Source organism: Vanacampus margaritifer, chromosome 4, assembly GCF_051991255.1.
Source record: "Vanacampus margaritifer isolate UIUO_Vmar chromosome 4, RoL_Vmar_1.0, whole genome shotgun sequence".
NCBI classification, from domain to species: domain Eukaryota; kingdom Metazoa; phylum Chordata; class Actinopteri; order Syngnathiformes; family Syngnathidae; genus Vanacampus; species Vanacampus margaritifer.
The window spans coordinates 27,569,875-27,594,799 of record NC_135435.1 but is presented as its reverse complement, the minus strand read 5'-3'; the positions used below and the strand labels follow the sequence as shown (position 1 = coordinate 27,594,799).

The window sequence follows — 24,925 nt, the reverse complement described above, 5'->3', positions numbered from 1 at the left end:
AACTAATCAAAATACGGCTGCATCTTTTAGTCATTGATAGTAATTTCACAAGGATTCATAAAATGGAGTTAAAATGAAAAAGATGTACTGTACTGTAAAAAGGGTGTAAATTAGGGGTGTCAGGCAATTAAAATTGTTAATTGTATTTAATCGCATGACTTCAATAGTTAACTCACATGTAATCTCAAATTTTATATGTGTTTTAAAGTGGGGGGGAAAATGTTAAACTAATAGAAATATGGCTGCATCTTTTAGTCTTTGGTACAGTAATTTCATAATAATTTATCAAATTTAGTTCAAATTAAAAAAAAAATGACTGTACTGTAAAAAACGAGTGTGATATTGATCTGTGTTGAAGTCATATTTTTGCCACTAGATGGCATAATTGAATTTTAAGACATTGGTGACAGCTCGGTGCATTGTTCTTTTCATATCAAAAGCGATCAAATCTTTAACATGAAGGAACTTTTTCAAATTGCAAAGTACAGCTTGACCCCAGTCTCCACAAATATACGCATTATTATTCAATGTATTACTCAGGGATGTGATTTTTCCGCTAATTCGCGGAATTCCGCTTTTTTTATCCACCACCCCCCCCCCCCCAAAAAAAAATCTTTTTTTTTTTTTTAGTAGTTCATTGTGTATGCACATGACTCCGACAGATAACATCTTCTGCTATAACAAAGACATTTGTGGTATGCTCTAATATGAGTTACTTTTCATTTGGTCATGATACAATTATTTGTTCATGAAATTTGAACTCTTCAACATTATTTATGTGTTAACTTAGTAATCACATTAGTTAGATATGATGATATTCTCAGTGATAGTTTTTAAAAGCAAAGGCAGTCCAATGTTTTTGAATGTGACTGATTTTGAGTTGACTAAAACTGCCATTTTATATGGGATAGTTCAATATACATTGAAAATTTATGCTGTTGTTTTGTCTATTTCTTTGTCATGTGAGTGCATTGAAAGTACTTAAAAACACGGAAAACCCATGAGCTCCGGGGGGCTCCCTGGACCTAGCTGGGTGCCAGCGGCCCCCAGACCCCCCGGCTAAATTTTCAGATAATTTCACTTTGGTCAAATCACATCCCTGATTACTGCTCAATTTTGAGATGGGCGTGTCTGCTGCGCTGCCACTGGAACTCCCCCACTACAAGCTTGCCAAGTAAGGGGCGGTCATTAATCGCACTTTTAAAAAAAAATGGTAGCGTTAAAGGAACTTTAAATGAACTAATGAATGCACTAAGATTTCTGCTGGATTACCCAAATGTGAAGTAGGACAACAACCGCATTGAAAGTTGACAGCTTTTGTTCCTTCCTAATGTTCCGCCTATCAACAGGTACCAGAAATGTAAATGCAAACGCTGAAGGCAGCGTTCAGTCCCGTAAATCAGTTTGAGAGCGACGGAATAATTGATTTACTAATCCTCTGTATTGACTTGTTATGTTTTGTTTCTTTTGTGTGTTATTTACCACTCCGCATCACAGCCACTTGTGCTGCAAGCGCCTAATCTTGACTGTCTACCGAGCGATTGAACCGGTCGCCAAGAAAGATGGAGTGCATGCTTTGAAACCTACATTTGGGAACGCGTTCCCTGTCATGTTTAGCGACACTTATTGACCCACCTCTCTCTCTCTCTCTCCTCTCTCTCTCTCTATCTGTGTCCCACAACCTAATTTAACCCCCCCCCCCCACCTACTGCGCCATCCTTTAAGCCCGCGCGTTCTGCAAATGACTTTTAATTGTATTAGGGGCAGCTGTGACACGGGGCTGTGATGCGGAGGGATTTTGGTGGCGGTGCGAGCGGAGGCTGCAGTCTGCAGTAAGCCTTGCCCCTGGCTCATCTCACAGGGTTGTGCTGGGACCTGATAGCGCCGCCGAGTAGCGAGGGAGAGGGGGATTGGGAGCGTCTTAAGCAGCTAATCTGTTTGTGTGTTTGCTGAGGTTGGATTGAGCTGTAATGAGGACTCAGTATCTGAATATGCCAGGCGCCGAGGATAAAGAAACGGGAAGGTGGGGGTGGGGGTGCGAGGAAGAAGATGTGAAAGAGGTGGAAAAGAGAAAGGAGAGAGGAATAGCTCCATTGCCAGGGACATTGTTGCGTTTGCAGGGTCTCGTCGTCATAATTGTCCACCGTAAATGCACGCAAGTGCGTAAAACGTGATTACGCGCGCTGAATCGTTTTCCTTGTTTTTAAGATGATCTATAGATGCCAGAGTCGACAACATCTTTATTGCTTGCGCGTTGAAAAGAGGGTTTGAGCAAGGTGCAAGGGAATATAGGGCTGGACATAAATCATCTGAACAATCTGAAATCGTCAAGATATGTCACCGTTAAACTTCACTCTAAAAAGAGAACTGTGGAACCGATTTAAGATTAAACGCAGAGAATTGGTAACACACGCTTGAATTAAGTTAATCTTAAGTGAATATATTAAGTTTAATGAACTCATAATTAATTAAACTTAATGAACTCTTAATTAATTAAACTTCATATATTCACTTTGGATTAATTTAATTCAAGCGTGTGTTACCACTTGAAGCAATTCTATTAAGTCGGTCAACGATTCTATGATTTGCTAATTGAGTGAGTGTATCTAATGCTACGCTCAACACTGACCATAGATATTGTACATAACAATAGATAGAGTTTGAGCTCGGAAAGGTAATTGGAGTGATGTGCAGAGTAGTCACCATCTTGAACAGGGAGTCCGGCTAATATTCCAACCCTCCACTTCATTCATTTTATATACCATATGCAGTAGGGGTGGGAATCTTTTGAATGTCTCACAATTCGATTCAATTCCCATTTTTGGGCCTGCAATTCGATTAAGAATCGATTATTTGGTTAAGAACGATTTTTGATTCAAAATGATTTGATTGACAATGATTTTTGCTTCAATTTATAGACGTGCAAAGAATCGTAACGATCTACTCCAGTCTGACTCGCTAATGCTAATTAGCGCACTACTCGCGGCACTTTTATCACTCAAAAGAACGGCTCCACGCTGCAAAAAAAAACAACAACTTTTATTGGAAAAACTTGATCGTAACTTTTCCCTTCTAGCTTCATTCTAATGCTAATTGCTGCAAAACAGATTCTGATGAAAGAAGATGCTCTAATTTTTCTTTTGGTAGGTTCCATGTTTTTATAGCAATAAAACACCATTTTCTGTAGGCCTTGCAAAATCAGTCAAAATCCAGTAAACAGCCTGGAGCGAAGGGGGTTGCTTTAGTGAAAATGGCTGGGAGTGAATGAGATTTATTGATGTTAATGGTCGAACAAAATGCTGTTTTTGGGGTCTCCTGACAAGGGACGAATCCGACAATTTTTGAGGTACAAGGTTTTGGCCCGACGCCAGCGATAGGCAATATAGTATTGGATAGATACTTGTGTTTGTTGAAAAATAATATTTTTGAAAAAGACCTTAAAAAATATTTGCATATTAAATCTCAATCGCAATATTGCGAGAAAAAAAAATGAAATTTAATAATTTTTCAAAAACGGTTCAGGCCTACAAGGGAGCGGATTCACAAAGATGCTAAGAAACTATTTCTTATTCTCAATTGCAAATTGCAATTTCCACTCATATTTTCCCAGCAAGCTGAAATGCCAACTCATGAATTGAATTGAGGACTAACACGGGTTAATACGAAGCATACAGAAAATATGATCTTTAAGGGCTGTCTTCAGGGTAAACACCAAGTGCTTAATAAGTTTCTGTCAATGCCCGCATACTGTATTTCTTTCCAGTTTCTCACTTTTTGTTCTTCTTGCAAAAAAAAAAATAAAATCCAATATTAGGTGGCAATCATGCATGTCACAAAGTTTTGTAGAAATTGCTTTTGTATAATCCAGTTGACTAATTAAACTAGTAGCCACAAATCCAACCCACAGTGACGTAACTTTTAATTTACATTTTGAATGTTATTCAGTTCATCAATATGCACACAAAGAGCCTGTTCGCAAGTGTAGTGAAATGATGGGCTTGTGCGACGCAGGTGTGTGTTCAGCATTCTTCCCAATTCCGGTGGGATCTTCAGTGTGGGCCCCCAGAGGATGAAGAGGCGGCTGCGGTGTTTGCATCGCGATCCATTTTTTGTTATCAAGATGCAGACACAAGGACAGAGAGGCTCCTCCCATTTCCAACATGGCCGCACGGACAAAGGGAATGTAGATTCTCTTGAATTTAGAGGAGACAAAAAACAAACAAACACGAAGTTTAATACACAATGAAAAACAGTCCAAGCTAATACAGGATGTAAATTGGCAACTTTTGAAGAAACCTTTCATATCAGTTTATATATATATCAGTTTGGCTTCGACTTGTGTCCCTTTTTTTAAGTGTGTGTGTGTCTGTGGTCGTGTGGAAAAGCACCCAAAAAAAAAAGAAAAAGTTAAGGACTAAATCCGTATTTGAGCAGGACGTGTGATATCATGGAATGCGTTGCGCCGACTAGTTGTGTGGCTGCTGCGGAAGTAAAGTGAATTAATTTCAGTGCGCTGGTGTGCGCGTGTGTGTGTGCGCGTGCGTGTGGATAGGAGCACAGCGGCACATGGCCGCGCAGCTGCAGAGGCCTGATAGTGCTATCTGATTGTGAGCGTGCAGTCTTCCTCCAAGGCTCGCTCAGGAGAGAATGGAAGGCAAGATCAAGGATGACAGCGGAAAAATGGCATTTTATCTGAAAATAGTTCAAAGTTTATAAATAAAATAAAGCTTTTTTTTTCTCCTGCGAGACTGGGAGAAGGAGATAAAAAAAAAAAGGCAGCTCACGCCGGGCTGCGTCCTCTCGCTACTTCCTCTTCTCGCTTTTTTTTTTTTAGCTCGACTTCTCTCCAAATTTAAAGAGATGCATTTTTATACAAAAAAAACCTGCAAAAGGAGATTAGGTGCACTGAGGAAATGTGCCTCTTTTTGCAATCTGTGTTCACACACGCACACTATCACAAGTATACATGTTCGCTTTAATGATAAAATCCGACATTAAAAAAAAAAAAAAGTGAGATTGTTGATTTGCAAAGCCAAACAATTTGTCCTGGTGGCTCGAACGAGCAGTTATGTCATGAGATGATAGACAAGCATGGAGCCGCAGTTGCATTCATTCATTCTTCTATTCCTCTTTCTTTTAGTCATTTTAATCTTCCTCCTTCTACTTCTACTCTTTCTTTTTGTCCTACTCCTCCTCCTCCTTCTTCTCCTCCATCATCGTCTTCTTCTACTCCTCCTCCTCTTCTTCGCAGAAGGATCTCCTGCTCTTCCTCTTCTACTCCTCCTTCTTTACTCCTCCTACTCCTTCTAATCCTTCTGTTTCTTCTATTCCTCCTCCCCTTCTACTTTGACTCCTCCTTCTACTCCTCATTGTCCTCCTTCTGCTCCTTCTTTTTTTCTACTCCTTCTATTTCTTCTACGTCTTGTCCTTCTTCTTCTACTCCTCCTTTTCCTTCTACTTTTTACTCCTCCTAATACTCCTACTCCTTTTTGTACACCTGCTTCTTCTACTCCTTTTCCTTTCCCCTTTACTCCTGCTTCTTCTTCTAATCCTCCTTCTATTCCTCTTTCTTTTGCTCCTTTTAATCTTCCTCCTTCTACTTCTACTCTTTCTTTTTGTTCTACTCCTCCTCCTCCTTCTTCTTCTCCATCATCGTCTTCTTCTACTCCTCTTCTTCGTCCTTCTCCTGCTCTTCCTCCTCCTTCCTCTTCTTCTCCTCCTTCTTTACTCCTCCTACTCCTTCTTCTAATCCTTCTGTTTCTTCCATTCCTCCTCCCCTTCTACTTTGACTCCTCCTTCTACTCCTCATTGTCCTCCTTCTGCTCCTTCTTTTTTTCTACTCCTTCTATTTCTTCTACATCTTGTCCTTCTTCTACTCCTCCTTTTCCTTCTACTTTTTACTCCTCCTAATACTCCTACTCCTTTTTGTACACCTTCTTCTTCTACTCCTTTTCCTTTCCCCTTTACTCCTGCTTCTTCTTCTAATCCTCCTTCTATTCCTCTTTCTTTTGCTCCTTTTAATCTTCCTCCTTCTACTTCTACTCTTTCTTTTTGTTCTACTCCTCCTCCTTCTTCTCCATCATCGTCTTCTTCTACTCCTCCTCTTCTTCGTCCTTCTGCTCTTCCTCCTCCTTCCTCTTATACTCCTCCTTCTTTACTCCTCCTACTCCTTCTTCTAATCCTTCTGTTTCTTCCATTCCTCCCCCCCTTCTACTTTGACTCCTCCTTCTACTCCTCATTGTCCTCCTTCTGCTCCTTCTTTTTTTCTACTCCTTCTATTTCTTCTACGTCTTGTCCTTCTTCTACTCCTCCTTTTCCTTCTACTTTTTACTCCTCCTAATACGCCTACTCCTTTTTGTACACCTTCTTCTTCTACTCCTTTTCCTTTCCCCTTTACTCCTGCTTCTTCTTCTAATCCTCCTTCTATTCGTCTTTCTTTTACTCCTTATAATCTTCCTCCTTCTCCTTCTACTCTTTCTTGTCCTGGTTCTACTCTTCTACTCCTCCATCATCGTCTTCTTCTACTCTTCCTCCAACTCATCCTCGTTTTTTGTCTACTTCAACTACTCTTCCTCCTCCTTCTACTCCTCTGTTATCGTCGTCTTCTTCTACTTTTCCTCATTTCCCTTTTTCTTCTCGTACTCCTTCATCTATTCCTCCTCCTATAAACCAACCCTGCGGTTCGAGTTTTTTGGCAGCTATAATGACAGAAAGGAAGGAGTAGCTTGGCTTTAATTGTATTTATTTTGAATGCCTTCAAGGTTAAAGGGTCATTGGTGGGCAAAACTAGATCTAATTTAAAAAAATGTGTGCCTTCAAAGGTGAATTTCCAGCTGTCCAGTGTAATGGACCTGTTCACCACGAGTTTATCTCTGGCTGGCATCAGCCCACCTGATGATCGAGCCTTGGATGGGTTGGACCTGACGCCGGTTTTCCTGAACAGTCCTCACACACTGCAAAACCGGTAAATGTATAATTGAATACACGCGCATTTGACCTTCAATTTGGGACCAAGATGCCAAAATGCTACCTTTCATTTGTCAGCATTCCCACCCACTTGTCATATGTTCTTTAACAGGCCAATTTTTTATTACCGTGGGAACGAACTGATGGCTGTCCGGCTTGGGCAATACAAGGCCCACTACTGGACCTGGACCAACTCGCTGGATGAGTTAAAAAAGGTGAGATCCATAAAAGGCATCCTTGATTGAGTGTGACAAAGAAACTTCAACCCCATCCAGCACATTTGAGAGAAAGTAGAACAATTTGTGAGTTGGTAGGTCCAGTAATCCAACATCGGTGAACTCTGACCTCGCAAATGATGAGTAGACACAATTTGCCACAAGTCAAAAATCCTTCCAGAAGTACTGATCCGGTTTAATGGACATCTGTCCAAATACTTTTGGCCATATGGTGCAGTGCAATCAGCGCGTGTGTTGTACAAATTCTCTGACACATCGAACCCCTTCGTGGCTTTCTCTGCTGGTGTTGAGCTGAAAACGGCTCATCAGCCGACTGCTGTGTACGTCGCAGCGTTAATGAATATTAATGAGGAGCCCCTAAATCAGCAAACTTGCATCATTCATCAGCCGCTAGACTTGTTTGTTGCAGCTCCAGTGGAGAATTCCCCCCGTTGTAATTTACATACCAACATTCCCCGCTGTGGACTTTTTTGCTTTTGCTATCGCACAGAAAGAAAAAAGATGGCAACTCCAACTTTGCGCTGAGGAATATGAAATGTGATGTTTGTGAAGCGGTACAGTTTGCTACTTTTTTTTTTCAAAAAATATCCATCTCTGCTCCTCCCTCCTTTGCTGCGATTCAGTTTGCTTTATGCCCCATCGGTCGCTTAAATTGCTCTCTCCTTCAGGGCCGCTGAATCAATAGCAGCCTCCTTTATCATCTCATGTGAACTGAAGTAGAACTTGGCAAATAATGGTGTCTGATTGCCTGCAAGTTGCTTATTGATTCGTGTTGAGTACACGAGAGAGAGAGAGAGGGAGGGAGGACAAGAGAAAGCTTTTGCATGCATTTTGTCTTTTCTATGAAAATGTATTCAGCTAGGCGCCCACAAAAGCTGTTTTCAGTATAGATATAGAATACTTAAACTGTTCCTATACAACACATAATGCGAGCCATGAACGCTAAATGTAAATCGAATACTCCAATCGACTTTTTACGGCAGCTTGTTTCTCTCGTGTAATCAAGATTTTCCCGCCTTTGTGGCAGCTGTTGCGATATTTTGTTATAATTTAGCTTTCGGACCGCGTAGTGAAAAAATAAACAAGGATGGTGTGTTTTTGTGTGTGTGTGTGTGTGTGTGAAGACATTACAGGTTAATAGCTAGTCGAGGTATCACTCAAGGCAGTGTTCGTGCAGCTCAGCCATGAGGAAAATGAGAAATTTCACAGGCTTAAATGGCTCCCGTCAAACTGTCTGCAGGCATTGTGGTGACGTTAATATTTCAAAATACTTTGTCATTACTTGCAGGTCTTTTGTATCGCTCACTTGTGCTCCTGTGGTGTTTCTTTGAGTAGCTTTTTTTTTTTTTTAACTTGACAACATATCGTGCCATTTCAAATGAGTATTCAGAGAAAGTGGATTGTTATCAAAATGGGGAAAAGCTGTAGTTTATCAATCTAGATCATTTTACTTGAAGCAAAAAGCAGTTATTGTGCAACTCCTTGAATAACGTGTATAATACGCCCCCGTCAAAATCACCCTTAAAAACTTTTTTTTTTCTGTTCCCCCTTGATTGGCTGGTATCCTTTATTATCAAAGTGAATCATATCAATGAATAAAAATCCCAAACATACCAACAACGTGCCACTGCTTTTAAATCCAGGTTATTAACTCATCCACTCACAGCCATTTTCACTGAAGCAACCCCCTTCGCTCCTGGCTGTTTTACTGGATTTTTACAGATTTTGCAAGGCCCACAGAATATTGTGTTCTAGTGCTATAAAAATATGGAACCTACCAAAAGAAAGATTAGAGTCTCTTTTTTCACCAGTAAAAATAAGTATGTTTGTTTCTATTTCCGTTCTGCAGCAATTAGCATTAGAATATAGTTGAGTTCCATCAATATTCACACACCTGGCCAAAAAAGAGCTTTTTGCAACATGGCCCTGGTTGACCTCTTATACTCTGCTGCCACCTTCTGGCCGTGTTTTGTAATAACTACCATTGCTTTCAGCCAACTCTTAAGGTCAGAGGCTGCATCGAACCCTTCTGTATGCGCTAGCATTAAAAAACAAAACAAAAACAAAAAAACGGATACATACGTTTTTGGGACCATGCCAAAAGTAAAATAGAGCGGTTTTATACATTTTTGGAAGCAAATGAGTTAAGGTCTTTCGGAAATCTTGTTCTTACACTGTACACTTTAGTCAGCTGTTTTTAATTTTAATTTTTTTTAAACTTTGCTTTTAAATGTATTAAACTGCTTTAAATGTACTTTTAATTGCAGTATGTGAAGCACAATAGGTTTCGTTTTTGTATTAAATGCACTATAAATCGGTGATTTATTTATTTATTTTTATTATTATTTTTACAACCCCTAGGTACTGGTTAAAGACTAAACAATATGCATATTATTTGTTTCTCATTATTTTTTGATGTTTTTTTTTCTGTAAAAAAAAAAAAAATCACGCAATTGTCCAATTCTAAACACACCACAGATGAAATTTTTTGGAACATTTGTCCTCTACAAAAAACACAACAACAATAAAGTTAGGATCTGAAAAAAAAAAAAAAGACCTACTAAGACTTCTTCACAAAGCGCAGCACCCCGTCATGTGTATGTTTCGCACAGCGCCGACTCAAATTGAAGAGCTCGAGCGCAGCACGCTGTGATGACATCTCCAGTCATTCAATAGGAGACATGGTGCAATCGGGATTTCAGAGTAAACAGCAAGAGGCTTTAGCGCCGTTCTATAGTGAAGACAGCATGGAAGAGAAAATGGAGGAATCTGCAATTATGGTGCGGTCCAGTGTCCCGAGCCGTCGGAAACAAGACATATGGCATAACACGACGTTGTATAAAAGAAAACGGTCCCTGCGACGGCTGTAGCTAACGGATGAGGCTAAATTCCCCAAGAGGCAGAACTGTGTTAGCTGCTGCTCGTCTCCTGATTCTTCTAGAACTGCAAATGGAACTTATTGGAAAGAAGTTTAAACATGTCTTTCCTGCCTGCTACTAAAAAAGTCATTTTATTTTTTATTAGGGGTGTAAAAATTAATGCGTTAAATTTGAGTTAATTTAAAGTTACTTTAACATTACTCTTTTTTGTTAAATGCGCGATTAATGACCGCCCCTCAAAATTTAGCAGCAATAAATTGAATAGTAATGCATATATTTGTGGAGACTGGGGTCAAGTTGTATTTTACCATTTTAAAGATGTGCAGAATTTCTCAAGTTATTCATGTTAAAGATTAGATCGCTCTTAAAATGAAAATAAAAATGCACTGAGCTGTCACCGACATCTTACAAATGCAATTATGCCATCTAGTGGCAGAAAAATGACCAACACAAATCCATATCACACTGTTTTTTTTACACTACAGGACATCTTTTTAATTTTAACTAAATTTCATGAATTATCAAAATACTGTATCAATGACTAAAAGATGGAGCCATATTTCTATGAGTATTTTCCCCCCACTTTTATGTTAACAAGAGTATTAAAAAATACTTTATTGTACATTTAGAACTGAAATTAAATGTGCGATTAATCATGAGTTAACTATTGAAGTCCTGCAATTAATATAAATTTTAAAAAATTAATCACCTGACACCTCTAGTTTTAGCACAAGGGCTCAGCTAACAAACAATCACGACTCACCTGGTTTCCTGGTTTTGTCATGTGACCACAATACCATGTTTTGACTAGTGGAGGCATGACAACATGTTATTGCAAAGAAAATGTTGGACTTGACTGAGCTGTCACCGTCTTATAAATGCAATTAAGCCATCTGGTGGCAGAAAAATGACCTCAACACAAATCAATATCACGCTCGTTTTTTACAGTACATCTTTTTAATTGTAACCCAATTTTATGAATTATAATGAAATGACTATCAATGACTAAAAGATGCAGCCATATTTCTATTAGTTACACATTTTTTCCACTTTTATGTTAACAAGAGTATAAAACTTAAAATATATTATTGTACTATTTTTACTGTACTGTAAAAAACGAGTGTGATATTTATTTGTGTTGAGGTCATTTTTCTGCCACTAGATGGCATAATTGCATTTGTCAGTGCATTTTTCTTTTTAGATTAACTCGTTCACTGCCATTGACGGCTATAGACGTAAAAATTTTTTTTTAACTATTTCTATTAGTTTCATTTTTTTTCTCCCACTTTTGTTAACAAGAGTATGAAAACCTAGAAAAAATGTATTGTACATTTAGAACAGATATAAAATTTGTGATTAATCGTTAGTTGACAAGTGAAGTCATGCGATTAATTACGAAAAAAATGTAATCGCCAGACGCCCCTAATTTTTAATAATATTTATAATAATTTTATTAAAATTTTATTTTTTATCATCTTTTTTTTATTTATTTATTTTTAGAAAAGATTATTAAAAATTAGGGGCGTCAGGCGATTGCATTTTTTGATCATAATTCATCGCATGACTTCATTAGTTAACCCACGATTAATCACAAATTTTATATCTGTTCTAAATATACAATAAAAAAATTATAGGTTTTCATACTCTTGTTAACAAAAATGGTTAACTAATAGAAATAGTGAAAATGAATTTTTGACGTCTTTAGCCGTTAATGGCAGTGAATGAGTTAAGAGCTATCTAATCTTTAACATGAAGTAACTTGCAAAATTCTGCACTCGTTCACTGCCATTGATGGCTATACACGTAAAAAAAAAATCATTTAAACTATTTCTATTAGTTTCATTTTTTTCTTCCACTTTTGTTAACAAGAGTATGAAAACCTAGAAAAAAAATGTATTGTACATTTAGAACAGATATAAAATGTGCGATTAATCGTGAGTTAACTATTGAAGATTAGTTAAGATTAAGAATGTTAATAACCTGGCACCCCTAGTTTTTATTTATTTTAATTTTGTTGAATGTTTATAGATGTTAAAGTATGACTAAACCTAAACAATGCAGATTTAAATGTGTCAGTTTGACCCTAGAACACAACGTATGTGATATTCACATGCCTCGTAGTAAATATTCACAATTTTTATTTTTTTTTTACCTTTCTTTTGCCCGCTGTTTCTCTGATGCCCCCGCAGCCGTGCGCTGCTTGAGTTTGAAATCCTCCTCTTTTGGTCTTCATATCATTCAAGTCCTCGGAGACGCCAGTCCTCGCTCATGTGTGGAGTACAAGATGCGGCGAGATACACGCACCAGGCCTCTTGCGTCTCCTTTGGGATGAGCGCTCTTTCCTTCTTTTCTGCATTTCTGAGTTCTCGGCTTTCAAAGGCGGGAGCAGTCAGGATCAGACGAGCCTCTGCGGGGCGGCGGGTATCTATCGTTCTCCCCTCGCGCTCTTCAATATGTATTTTGAGGTGTTCCGTCGGGCCATCTCAGAGGGGGGGCAGCAACACTGCCTTACAGATGAAAGCGTTTTCAATTTTACTTACGCTCACCCAAAAAAGCCAATGTGTGTTTTTGAAGAAAGAGGCGGATCTCCGGGGGTTTCTGAAGGAGTGTGTGTGCGTGACTCAATCATGGTGCCCACCAAAGTGCAGCCAGAGATGAATGAATCACAAAAAAAAAGATGTTTTGGACAAAACATTTTGGAACCTTTTGAAAAGGAACAGTAACAGTGTGAGCATTTTCAATTTGCTCATTATTGTTGAATAAACGGTTCCTTAAGCTATTAAAGTTAGTCGTTAACATTGAGGGCATTTATGAAAAGTTTGTCATAATGGCTATGTCCAAGCAAGTGATCACTTTATATTGCTTGGCCTATTTGTGCTGCAGGGAATTATGTGTGCTCAGTAGTCGACTTGTGGCTGTTGTGATGGGTTATCGTGTGATTTTTTTATTGTTGTAATTCCTTCATACTAGGGCTGGGTTTTAAAAAAATCGAATAATCGATATTGAATAAATTTTTCTTTTCGAACGTGAGATTGATTCATAAAACCATGAATCGATTATTTTAATCTCTTTTCCACCCATAAATGAACAAGAAACTAGAATTTTAAAGGCCATATTTTTTGGTATCTTACTGTTCACTTGAAATGTAATATTCACATGAATTTAAAATTACTTTTATATTTATGAAAGACCTGACTTATTGCACTTTATGACAATTCAGAATCTTTTTAATTAATATTTTTAATTATTTAATTAGAATTATGAAAACATTTTCATCTCATCCAAGCCATGCATGCCAACACATACGTGATTATATAATGTGTTATTTTCATTTTTAACTAAATATTTTAATCAGTTACTGATTACTTAATTTTGGAATTTAATGTTTATGGAGTTTTTAAGAAAAATTGATGTTCTATAATTAATCAATATCGGATTGAACTCTTGCGAATCGAATCAGGGGAAAAAAAAATCGAAATCGAATCGAACTGAACTCTTGTGAATCAAAATCAAATCGATTGAATAAATTTGAATCGATACCCAGCCCTAATGTTCAAACAAAAAAAGAAAGTGATCCGATGAATATGTGCAATATGAATTGATATGTATAATGGAACGTATGGTGTTCCACAGGGTTCAATTCTAGGGCCTCTGCTGTTTTTGTTTATCTGCTGCCACTCGGTTCCATCTTAAGAAAACTCAAATAAAAGCGGCAATTCTGAACTTTATCTCATATGCATAAACTGAATTTAACAGTCAGACACTTCTCTGTTTCAGGGTGTGAACTTCTGTCCAGGCCAGGAAGTCCCGGGCGTGACCACGCATGAGCAAAAGGAGCACACGATGCAGCCTCTCATTTTCCACCTGGGTCGAGATCCCGGGGAGAAGTTCCCTATCAGGTGGATTGCTTGAAAAGTCTGGTTATATTTGGAAAAGATGGGACGGGAGAGATAAACAAAACACAGAAAACTGAGAGCAGGACTGCTGGGCGATATGATGTGAGACCGTTAGCCTGCTGCTAGCGCAGAATGCTGATGAGCTCAACATGGATTCGGTGGCAGAAATAAGAAAGCGGACGATTGATCCGCTCATCCAGAGCACGCCTGATTGCACCCTGGTCTCTGTGATTGCAAACAGCCCTCTTAAAGATGACTGTCACGCCACTGCAGGTTAAAATTGCCAGATAAATTCTTCAGCTCTAAATTCAGAGAGAGTGCTGTTTAATAAGCTTTGGTGCATTTCGGTCTCAGCTCAAACGATGAATGCAGACGACTGAGTCAGGGTGTAAATTAGGGGTGTCAGGCAATTACATTTTTTAATCGTAATTAATCGCATGGCTTCAATAGTTAACTCACGTATAATCTCAAATTTGATATCTGTTTTAAATATACGATAAAATGCAACAAATTTTCGTACTCTTGTTAAGATAAAAGTGGTAAAAATATGTTAAACTAATAGAAATATGGCTACATCTTTTAGTCATTGATACAGTAATTTCATAATAATTTATCAAATTTAGTTAAAATTTAAAAAATTACTGTACTGTAAAAAATGAGTGTGATATTTATTTGTGTTGAGGTCATTTTTCTGCCACTAGATGGCATAATTGCATTTGTCAGTGCATTTTTCTTTTTAGATTAACTCGTTCACTGCCATTGACGGCTATAGACGTAAAAAAAAAAATTAAACTATTTCTATTAGTTTCATTTTTTTTCTCCCACTTTTGTTAACAAGAGTATGAAAACCTAGAAAAAAATGTATTGTACATTTAGAACAGATATAAAATTTGTGATTAATCGTTAGTTAACTAGTGAAGTCATGCCATTAATTACGAAAAAATGTAATCGCCAGACGCCCCTAATTTTTAATAATATTTATAATAATTTTATTTAAAAAAAAAATTTTGCATCTTTTTTTTTTATATATTTTTTTAGAAAAGATTATTAAAAATTAGGGGCGTCAGGCGATTGCATTTTTTAATCATAATTCATTGCATGACTTCATTAGTTAACCCACGATTAATCACAAATTTTATATCTGTTCTAAATATACAATAAAAAAATTATAGGTTTTCATACTCTTGTTAACAAAAATGGTTAACTAATAGAAATAGTGAAAATTAATTTTTGACGTCTTTAGCCGTCAATGGCAGTGAATGAGTTAAGAGCTATCTAATCTTTAACATGAAGTAACTTGCAAAATTCTGCACATTTTTTAAATTGTAAAATACTACTTGACCCCAGTCTCCACAAATGTATGCATCATTATTACATTTATTACTGCTAAATTTTGATGCTGCATTGCGACCTGAATTCCCCCAGTACAGGCTTTCCAAATAATTAATCGCGCATTAAAAAAAATGAGTGGCGTTAAAGGAACTCGAAATTAACTCGAAATTAACGCACTAATTTTGACACCCCTGGTGTAAATATACTATATGAATATACGTATAGCATCGCCGATCTCAATGAATTAATGAATCAAGGGTTCGATTGAAGCTGAATGCCATTTTATTCGTACAACACCAATTCCCCTCGTCTCCTGTTTGTCTTTCTCTCAGCCCTGATATGAGATTGGATGATAAAATATTCATTTTGATATTGGCACAGTCTGCTTGAAAGACAAAAAAGCTCAACTAATCAATGTGCAGTCATGTAAAATGCAGCAAAGTCTTCCAGAAGGGAAGGTCACACGTCTCCACTGTTTTACGTCCACTCCGATCTATCTGTTTTCCATCCTCCTAACTGTTTCCTTACAGTTTCTGCCACTTCTCTTCTCAGTGGCTGTCCCTCTGCATCCACTGGGGAGAATTCTGCTCCATCCTTTTTAATCCTTTATCCTTTGCGTGTGTATGTACATGCGTGTGCTCCTCGCTCCCGTAGCCGGACCGACTGCCGGGCCGCCATAAATCTCTGCCTGCACCTAAAGAGCCACTTAAGATGATGCAGCGCCTGTCTGCGCGCATACCCTCACTTCCCTTGCGGTCTGATGAGTCCAAAACATGCCAACCACAATCACACACTTCAGAAATGGAGTTTGTTTTTTCGGTTCTCAAGTATGGAGGCCCAAAACTGCCAAAATTAAAAATAAATAAATGACTAAATAAATAAATAAATAAAAATGGATCTAAAAATATAAATAAAAATGTAAATATAAATGGAATATATATATATATATATATATATATATATATATATATATATATATATATATATATATATATATATATATATATATATTTCTATATATATATTTCTATATATATAAACCAAGATTAATAAAATACAAATAATGGCGGAGCCCAACCCACGACATGCTTAGGACCGCCCCCTCATTTGAATAACATTTCATCCTGACAGAGCGTCTGCAGCATGAAATAAATAAATGTGAGCAGTGCGTTCTTATTTATGGATTGATATTTGATTCTATTTATATTTTTATTTTTTGAATCTCGGTTTTTATTTTTGCATTCAATTTTACTTTATTTAATTTATTTATGGATATATATTTTGTCGTTTTTATTTCCATTTATATTTATTTTTTTGTATTTAATTTTTAAACTATATGTCTTATATCCGTTTTTATTCTCACTTTTATTCATTTATTTATTTAGTCATGTCTTTATTTTTTAATTTTGGCAGTTTTGGTCCGCCACACTCAAGAGGCTTAAATGCAATGTTGAGGGCCTTCCCAACTGGGCCAAACTGTACGTCAGAGACTTTTCCTGCCTACCGTTTTATGACCCGAGGCCTCAAGGTTAACACATCCAGAGTGCGGTCCCGGCTCTGACGCTCCAGGCTGGCCTCATCTGCTCCCTACCACCAAGCTCCTGCGTCTCTAATCAATAGTCCTCACCCAAGTGCTCCATTTCCATGGAGGAGGGGGAAGGAGCGGGGGAGGGGGCGTGGCTGTCGGAGGGCGAGGTTAGGCAGGACACATGCGTTTGATTGTCTCCTCAATTCCCCCTCCGTCTGCCACTGTGTTCTTGATTGTGTGTGCGTGTGTTCCAGAAATAGTGTTATGAATCAGTAATCGGCATGGCGACACACCTGAGCAATGGCCCGGCCCCCCCCTTGGGTGCCATAAATTATAAATCAAAAGAGGCCATTTGCATAGCGCCTGCTTATTATTCCGCACTTTGCCTGAGCACCAGCAAGCGAAGGGTTATAGTCATGCTAATGAGCCGCGCTGACGGTGGCTTTTCATTATTTGTGTGCACAAGAGACACAAACAAATGATATAATTAGATTTCCATGCGCAGCTTTGCTCAAATACGATTACCCGCGCGTGGACGCCACAATGGCAAACTTTGTGTTTTGCGCCAGTTGCTTCGCAGGCGCCACGCGAAAGGGGACGCTTGCTCACATTTGATCAGTGATTCTTAAAGGGATGCTTGATTTATTGAGTCATTTTCAACAGTAAGAAGATAATATCTATAATTAATATAACTTTATTATTTTTCATTAGGAATTGCTTTAATTAATTTTATTATATATATTTTTTTATTATATACAGTATATATTTATATTTATTTGTTTTTTTAAATTAATATTTTATCTATAAATAATGTGATAACGTCATTATTTTCCTGAAAAATTAATACCTTTAAAAACTATTTTTTTTCCCCCCCCATTTGCTATTGACTGAAGATGACATCGCCTGTTCTGAGGAAGTAGGTAGCGACCTATCATGGCTCAGTTTGTTGACCAAAGCTAGAAAACAGGTCTTCGGGCAACAGCAAGTTGAAAAAATAGTTTTTAAAGGTAGGTTAATTATAGATGAAATATTATCTTCTTACTGTTGAAAAATGGCGTCAAGGAGTCAAGTATCCCTTTCAGTCATTCATTGCCATTGACGGCTATAGACGTCAAAAGATCAATTTTTTTACTGGACTGGCAGTATTGAACGCCACCAGTCTCCTATGCGCATTCACAGAACCCGTCAGGATTTTTTTTTTTTTTCAAATTCAAAGACATTACGAAAGTGTACTTTTAATTTAACTAGATAGCTAGTTGTGCTGGACTACAATTGGCATTGCAACTGCCATCACTCAATTTAACAGCGCTTTAAAATAACCACTACAGTTTTCTTAATTCTTTTATCTGCTCCAGCTCTGGTTTCATGAATGAGCTGAAAAGGGGAGAAAAAAACACCCACAAACTATGGCCAGCAGATAGCAGCATTGTACAGTATCTCTTTTCAATAGGATAATGACAAAACAACATGGCGGATCTTAGGAAATACGTTTTTAAGGATGTTTTGAATGACCACAGCACATTCAATCTGATTCACAGAGCGCCACTAAACAAAAAAAAATTGTAGTGTCAAAGTCACTGTTGTGTAGAATTTTTTTTTTCACAAAAAGCTCGTTTTCTCCTTATTTTTTCTATTTTCGCTTGATGTCACTCAAATGACCTTCTCAAATGATGATTGTTAAAGAACGGATTTGGGTAGAATCATACTTTTTTTTTTTTCTAATGAGAGAATGTAATCTTATCTTTCATATGGGGACCATGTTTACGCCGTCGTAGCGTACAATATTCTGTTTGCCTTGAAAGATGAGTGAAAATGTTCAAAATCAGCTGGCACTCTTTTGGGATAACGTTGGGCAATAAAATAGTTCAGATGGAATTCAGGGGCAGCAGATGCAATGAAAACAGCAGAGGCCGCAGAATTGTTTTTTAAATTATTTATTTATTTATTTAATTTATTAATTAATTGATTAAAAACAGTAGAGGCCCCTGGTTTTTAAAAAAAAAAATAATAAAATAACTAATTAATTAATAAAAAAAGTAGAGGCCCCATAATTGAACCCTGTGGAACACCATACGTTCCATTACACACGTGAATTCGACCTCCGCCGAATCCCTGGACTTCGATCCAACCCAGGTTAAGATTAAGTTGAAAATGAAGTTGCTCCGTTGCTTATCACAAAATGAATCGCGAGTGCAGATAACGGGGAATGAAAATCCCCCTTTTTCTGATGCGAATCCGGAGAATTTGCGATTTCAGATATCTGCGGCGAATCTGCTTTTTAACTGAGAGGTGTAATCATTCCCCCCCCCCCCCCCCCCCCCCGGCATCAAGGGTCACAGCCGTTATCTGATGACAAACACGGAGCGAGGAGGAGAGAGACTAATTGCAGTCATCGCGCTAGCTAGCGCTCGCCTAATTGTGGCGGCAAGTCAAAGCGGCTGCGCTCGGAGGAAATGGGAGCAGGTGCCGGCTGATGGAGGAAGCCTCGCCCGCCCTGTGGGAGATCCGGCTGGGGAGGGGTTAGGTGTGAGCTGGACAGGGCCTGGGGTTATTACTCTAATTGACACTTCACCTCACAAGCCTGCACACGCTCCCCGGGGGCCAATCAGAAGGCAGGGGCTTGTCGCGAGGGGAGGACGGAGGCCTGGCACAGGTGCTGCCGGCGAGTGTATCAGGGGTGTAATTGCGCTGCTGATATTTGTCTATCTGTGTGTCACGCCACCAGAAGCCCACTCCCCCAACACGCGCACACACACCATTAACCCTACAGGTCCTATTGAGAGCGGCGTTCCTTTGAAAGCCTTCGGGGGCTTTGTGTTTTACACACTGAATATAATAATGCGCAGAGGTGTGCGGCCCACTGGTGTCCGACAACAGTAATTGAGAGACGGGGGGATAGCGCCACAGTCGCCCCCCCCCCCCCCCCTTCCCCGCCGAGTGGGCTTTCCCACGGGGTGCCGGCCGGTTTTTGTGGCGGAAAGCTGCAGCTGATATAATGAGTTAAGCTCGGCCACGGCGTTTCACTCGCAAACGCTCCTTCACAAAAGCCACAACAAAGCGGAGGGATTATGTTGTGCGTACGTGCGCCTTTTTAAATTCCGTGTAAGCAAGTTGCAAACAAGTCTTTGCGTAGTCAATTAGCTGTCTGCAAACACGCGCCGGCCTTCAAATGGAAAAGGTCTAATAGAAGCTTGATTCATTTTTTTTTGGTGTGTTTATCAAGCTGTTTGACGTCTTTAGGTTTTGTGCTTTAAAGCTGATGAATAAATGGCGCTAATGAAAGATAGATGGAAGTGAACTGTTATTTTTATTTATTTTTTTACATATACGGACTTATGCTTGCACATGGCAAGTTCTGTTGGAATGCCTTTCATTATGTGGCAGTATGTGCGGGCTTTTTTTTCCCAGGTTCATCCTGTGCATCTCCTTTTAAAAGTCTGTCTACCTCGATAGATCGCATTTATGTTTCAAGGCCGATAATCAATATTTGAGCCGATTTTCATTTTTAGCGAAAAATATTGGCATCAAAATAAATTTTTAAAAAAATCTCTGTTTTTTTTTGTAATTAGTTAATTTTTAGTAAGTATACAACTTTTAAGATTTGCAAAATATTTTTATTATTATTATTAATAAAATCTTACTTAGTCAACAGTTCAGGGGCCAGTCCCAGGGTATGTTTCAAGGCCGATAATCAATATTTGAGCCGATTTTCATTTTTAGCGAAAAATATTGGCATCAAAATTTAATTTAAAAAAAAATCTCTGTTTTTTTTTTTTGTAATTAGTTAATTTTTAGTAAGTATACAACTTTTAAGATTTGCAAAATATTTTTATTATTATTATTATTATTATTAATAAAATCTTACTTAGTCAACAGTTCAGGGGCCAGTCCCAGGGTATGTTTCAAGGCCGATAATCAATATTTGAGCCGATTTTCATTTTTAGCGAAAAATATTGGCATCAAAATTAAATTAAAAAAAAATCTCGAACTGATTTTTTTTTTAGTAATTAGTTAATTTTTAGTAAGTATACAACTTTTAAGATTTGCAAAATATTTTTATTATTATTATTATTAAAATCTTACTTAGTCAACAGTTCAGGGGCCAGTCCCAGGGTCATTAGCATGTCTTAGTTAATTAAAAGCGTAAAATAGCTCCCAATTACGGAAGCGTATTGCATTTACTTGAAAAAAAATTAAAACTGAAAAAAATATTCAGAAAAACTGAAAATAAAAATACTCAAAAAAAAAAACAAAGCTCCCCCCAAAAAACAGGAGTTTGTTTGTTTTCAAGTGAATGCTTCCGTACCCAATTGCTTATTACAATAAAGTTTTCCAAAATTTCTAAACATCTGAAATATTGAATTTTTGCTTATCTTAGTTTGAATTTCAAACAAAAGCAAAAGGTGCAGACGGTTCCCAGGGTCAGCAAAATTTAAATAAATACAAATATAAATTACATATTGGACTATCCCTACAATGTTGGTCATTGTTATTTTTATGTTTCTTGGATGAGTTGAGACTGTGAAGACAAATTCCGTGTGTGTTTTACATACTTGGCCAATAAAGAGGATTCTGATCGATCTCATGGAGGTGATTGTTAATTTCAGCGTCTTGTGTATTTGCAGCGTTTTGACGGAGGAATACCAGGATGTGCTCAGTCGCATTTCGCCAGTTGTTGATCACCATAAGAAGACGCTGGTTGCGGGCATCCCTCAGCTCAACATGTGTGACGTTGCAGTCATGGTCAGTTGCGCTTTAATATGATTACATACTACGATCAATATTACCACATGTAATGTAACAAAGAATCATTGTAAGGCAGATCCTTTTTTTTTTTGTATGGTATTCCAAGAAAGACACTATTGGGATTTTTTATTTTTTTTATTTTTTGCATATCTTCCAACTGAATCTAATTTATTTTATTTACAAATAAAGAAAACTAGAAATTAAAAGGTTGAAGGAGTACATAAGACATGATGCAAAGAAATCCCCTGCTTACCCATATTATTATAAATATTAACTCATGAATATGTCTTTTAAAATGATATTTCCTAACAAACTTATATTATTACTAAAATCACTGCAATGGTTGTGAACTATTACCTCATTTTTGTACTTGAAGCTCGTAGAAGCTTGAACCGCCGATTCATGTGTGGCATTCTACTGCCCCCTTGTGGCAAATTAATGTAATGCAAGTTAAGTGAAAATGTACAGGAGATAAAATAAAAGATAAACATTCAAATACGTATAATGGCAACGCATAAGACATAAACAAAATATGGACAAAATGTCAGAAATGCTACTTCATAAACAGCATAAATGATGAAATGTTATTGTTGTGGCGACTGTTGTGTTTTTCAGAACTGGGCCCCAGCCGGCTGTGAGAAGTTAGGAAAGTGCCTAAAAGTGCCCGAGTCGTCTCCCTGGAAGTGCGAGTGGCCGCACTGAGGAATATGATGAGAATACAACTTTTCTAACTGCTCAGTGTTTTTTAAAATTTGCTCATTTGATCAAATGTGGAAGTCAGTTGTTGCAGGCTCCAGAATATGTATTATGTTGCAAAGAACTTGATTTAGAGCCAATCTTCCTTCCAATTCTAAAGTTGGCGGTCAAATCAAAACATTTCCCTTTTCAGCCCTTTACAAGGCAGTTTATTTATTTACTGATCAACTTTCAGGGATTATTCTGATCAGATGGTTTAATTACAAAAACTCACGCTTAGAGGTCTTTCCGCATCTTTGCATACATTTGTTTCAGTGCATTTTTTTTAAGCTGGTTTGCATTACTTCTTGTTACTGCTAGTCAGTGATCACTCACCCAACAGTTTGCTCAATTTCTCTGCTTTGAATATTTTTCAAATATTTATATTTATTAATATATCTAAAATTTTGACAAATATCTTGAATAAGAACCCTCCCTAATAATATTAACTCATTCACTGCCATTGACGGCTATAGACGTCAAAAATTAATTTGAACTATTTCTATTTAACATATTTTTTCCACTTTTGTTGACAAGAGTGTGAAAACCTAGATTTTTTTTATTGTACATTTAGAGCAGATATAAAATTTGTGATTAATCGTGAGTTAACTAGTGAAGTCATGCGATTAATTACAATTACAAAAAATTATCACCTGTTTTTATTTTTTATAATCTTTTCTTTTTTTAAATCATGTCAGGCGATTATTTTTTTTTAATTGTAATTAATCACATGACTTCAATAATCAACTCACGATTAATCACAAATTTTATATCTGTTCTAAATGTAAAAAATGTTTTTAGGTTTTCATACTCTTATTAACAAAAGTGGAAAACTAATAGAAATAGCTCAAATGAATTTTTGACGTTTATAGCTGTCAATGTCAGTGAATGAGTTAATTGTACAATTGTTCATTTTTATTGTAATTATTTCAATAAATGTATATTTTAAATACAGCTGAAAAATGTGTAGTGGGTTTTTGTACAAAATAATGCACAAATTTCTTGCATTTTGTTTTCTTACAGGTCATGAAAATTCAAATAATCAGCCGCCAACGCTACTTTTCTCCTCGTGTGGCATCGTGAGGACATGCTGTGATCGTTTTTTACATTTCCTCTCTCTAGCATGTTGCGTGCTGATAAAGATGGACCTTATCAAGCAGCTTTAAACGCTGAGGCTGCAGAAAGGTTTAAATAACATGCATGACTAAAAAAAACAAGGTCCGATAGCCACTTCCTCTTTTTCAATCTCCGGGTGACCAATGTGCTGCTGAAGGAGCTTGAAACCGTAAAAACGGTCCATATTTCCACCACATTTGCACGGGTTCCCATAGAAAAATACACCCGTTGGTCTTTGAAAGCTCATGGAGAAATGTTGAAACGGCATAAGAAAGAACAAGGAATGAAAATAGAATCCATAGAAAAATGCATACAGAAAACTTTATTATTATATCTGATAGATAGATGGATATATATTTTTATTGTAATGTCAATATGTAATCTATGAAGATTATCAAAAACTAATACTCATGTGGTCACGCCTCTACATTCTAAAAAGAGATTTGTTGAACTAGTTTAAGATTACAAATTTACGGAAGAGGATTAGGGCCAGTGAAGAGAGAGAGAAAAAGGTTTCTGGCTTTGAAGTCACAATTCTGACTTTAAAGTGACAAGTCTGACTTTATTCTCAGAATTCTAACTTTAAAGTGAGATTTCTGACTTTAATCTTGCATAATTCTGACTTTTTTCCTCCCAGAATTAATTCTCTCTTCAAAGTCAGAATTCTGACTTTATTCTCAGAATTCTGACTTTAAAGTGAGAAGTCTGACTTTAATCTTGCAGAATTCTGACTTTTCCCCTCAGAATTATTACTACAATCTCAGAATTCTGACTTTAAAGTGAGAATTCTGACTTTATTCTCAAAATTCTGCCTTGAGAATTCTGACTTTATTCTCAAAATTCTACCTTTAAAGTCAGTATTCTGACTGACTTTAAAGGCAGAATTTTGAGAATAAAGTCAGAATTCTCACTCTAAAGTCAGAATTCTGAGATTGTAGTGAGAATTCTCATTTTAAAGTCAGAATTCTGAGAACAAAGTGAGATATCCTGCCAAACTTTTTCTCTCTCTCGTCACTGGCCCTAATCCTCTTCCGTACAAATTGAATTGTTGAAAACTTAAAAAATTGGTAACACATGCACAATTGAATTAAATTAATCCAAAGTGAATATATATTAAGTTTAATTATGAGTTAATTAAACTTAATATATTCACCTAAATTAATCCAAATTGGGTCATCCAAAGTTTAATGTACTCATAATTAATTAAACTTTTATATTCATTTCAGAATAACTTATTTTAATCGTGTGTCGCCAATTGAAGCGATTTTTTTTAAATATATATATATAAGTTGTTCAACAATTCAATTTGTATTCTAAAATTGGTTCAACAATTCTCTTTTTAGAGCGTAGTTTCAAAGCTGTGTGACGTCACTATTGAAAAGACATTCCCATCACAAGATGGCTGCGTGCGTTCGTGTGCGCGCGCGAGCGTGAGCTTTAGGGGTCGTCCCGTCCCCCCTCGTTTCACATCTGGCCAAACAGATGTTGCTG

At 37.2% G+C, this 24,925-nt stretch overlaps 1 protein-coding gene across 2 annotated transcripts in view; it reads left to right on the top strand.

Annotated features, from left to right (window-relative positions):
- galns (galactosamine (N-acetyl)-6-sulfatase) overlaps nucleotides 1-23,272 on the top strand; it is a 28,756-nt gene extending 5,484 nt beyond the window's left edge. Inside the window, exons 10-14 of one of the 2 annotated variants that reach the window (XM_077563718.1) lie at nucleotides 6,822-6,964; nucleotides 7,079-7,181; nucleotides 13,859-13,980; nucleotides 21,463-21,580; nucleotides 22,199-23,272. In XM_077563718.1, coding sequence (XP_077419844.1) covers nucleotides 6,822-6,964; nucleotides 7,079-7,181; nucleotides 13,859-13,980; nucleotides 21,463-21,580; nucleotides 22,199-22,285 — 573 coding nt within the window. In that variant the 3' untranslated portion in view covers nucleotides 22,286-23,272. The remainder of the gene's footprint in view (nucleotides 1-6,821; nucleotides 6,965-7,078; nucleotides 7,182-13,858; nucleotides 13,981-21,462; nucleotides 21,581-22,198) is intronic. The other variant, XM_077563719.1, reaches the window with a different exon arrangement.
- Nucleotides 23,273-24,925: the final 1,653 nt, after the last annotated feature.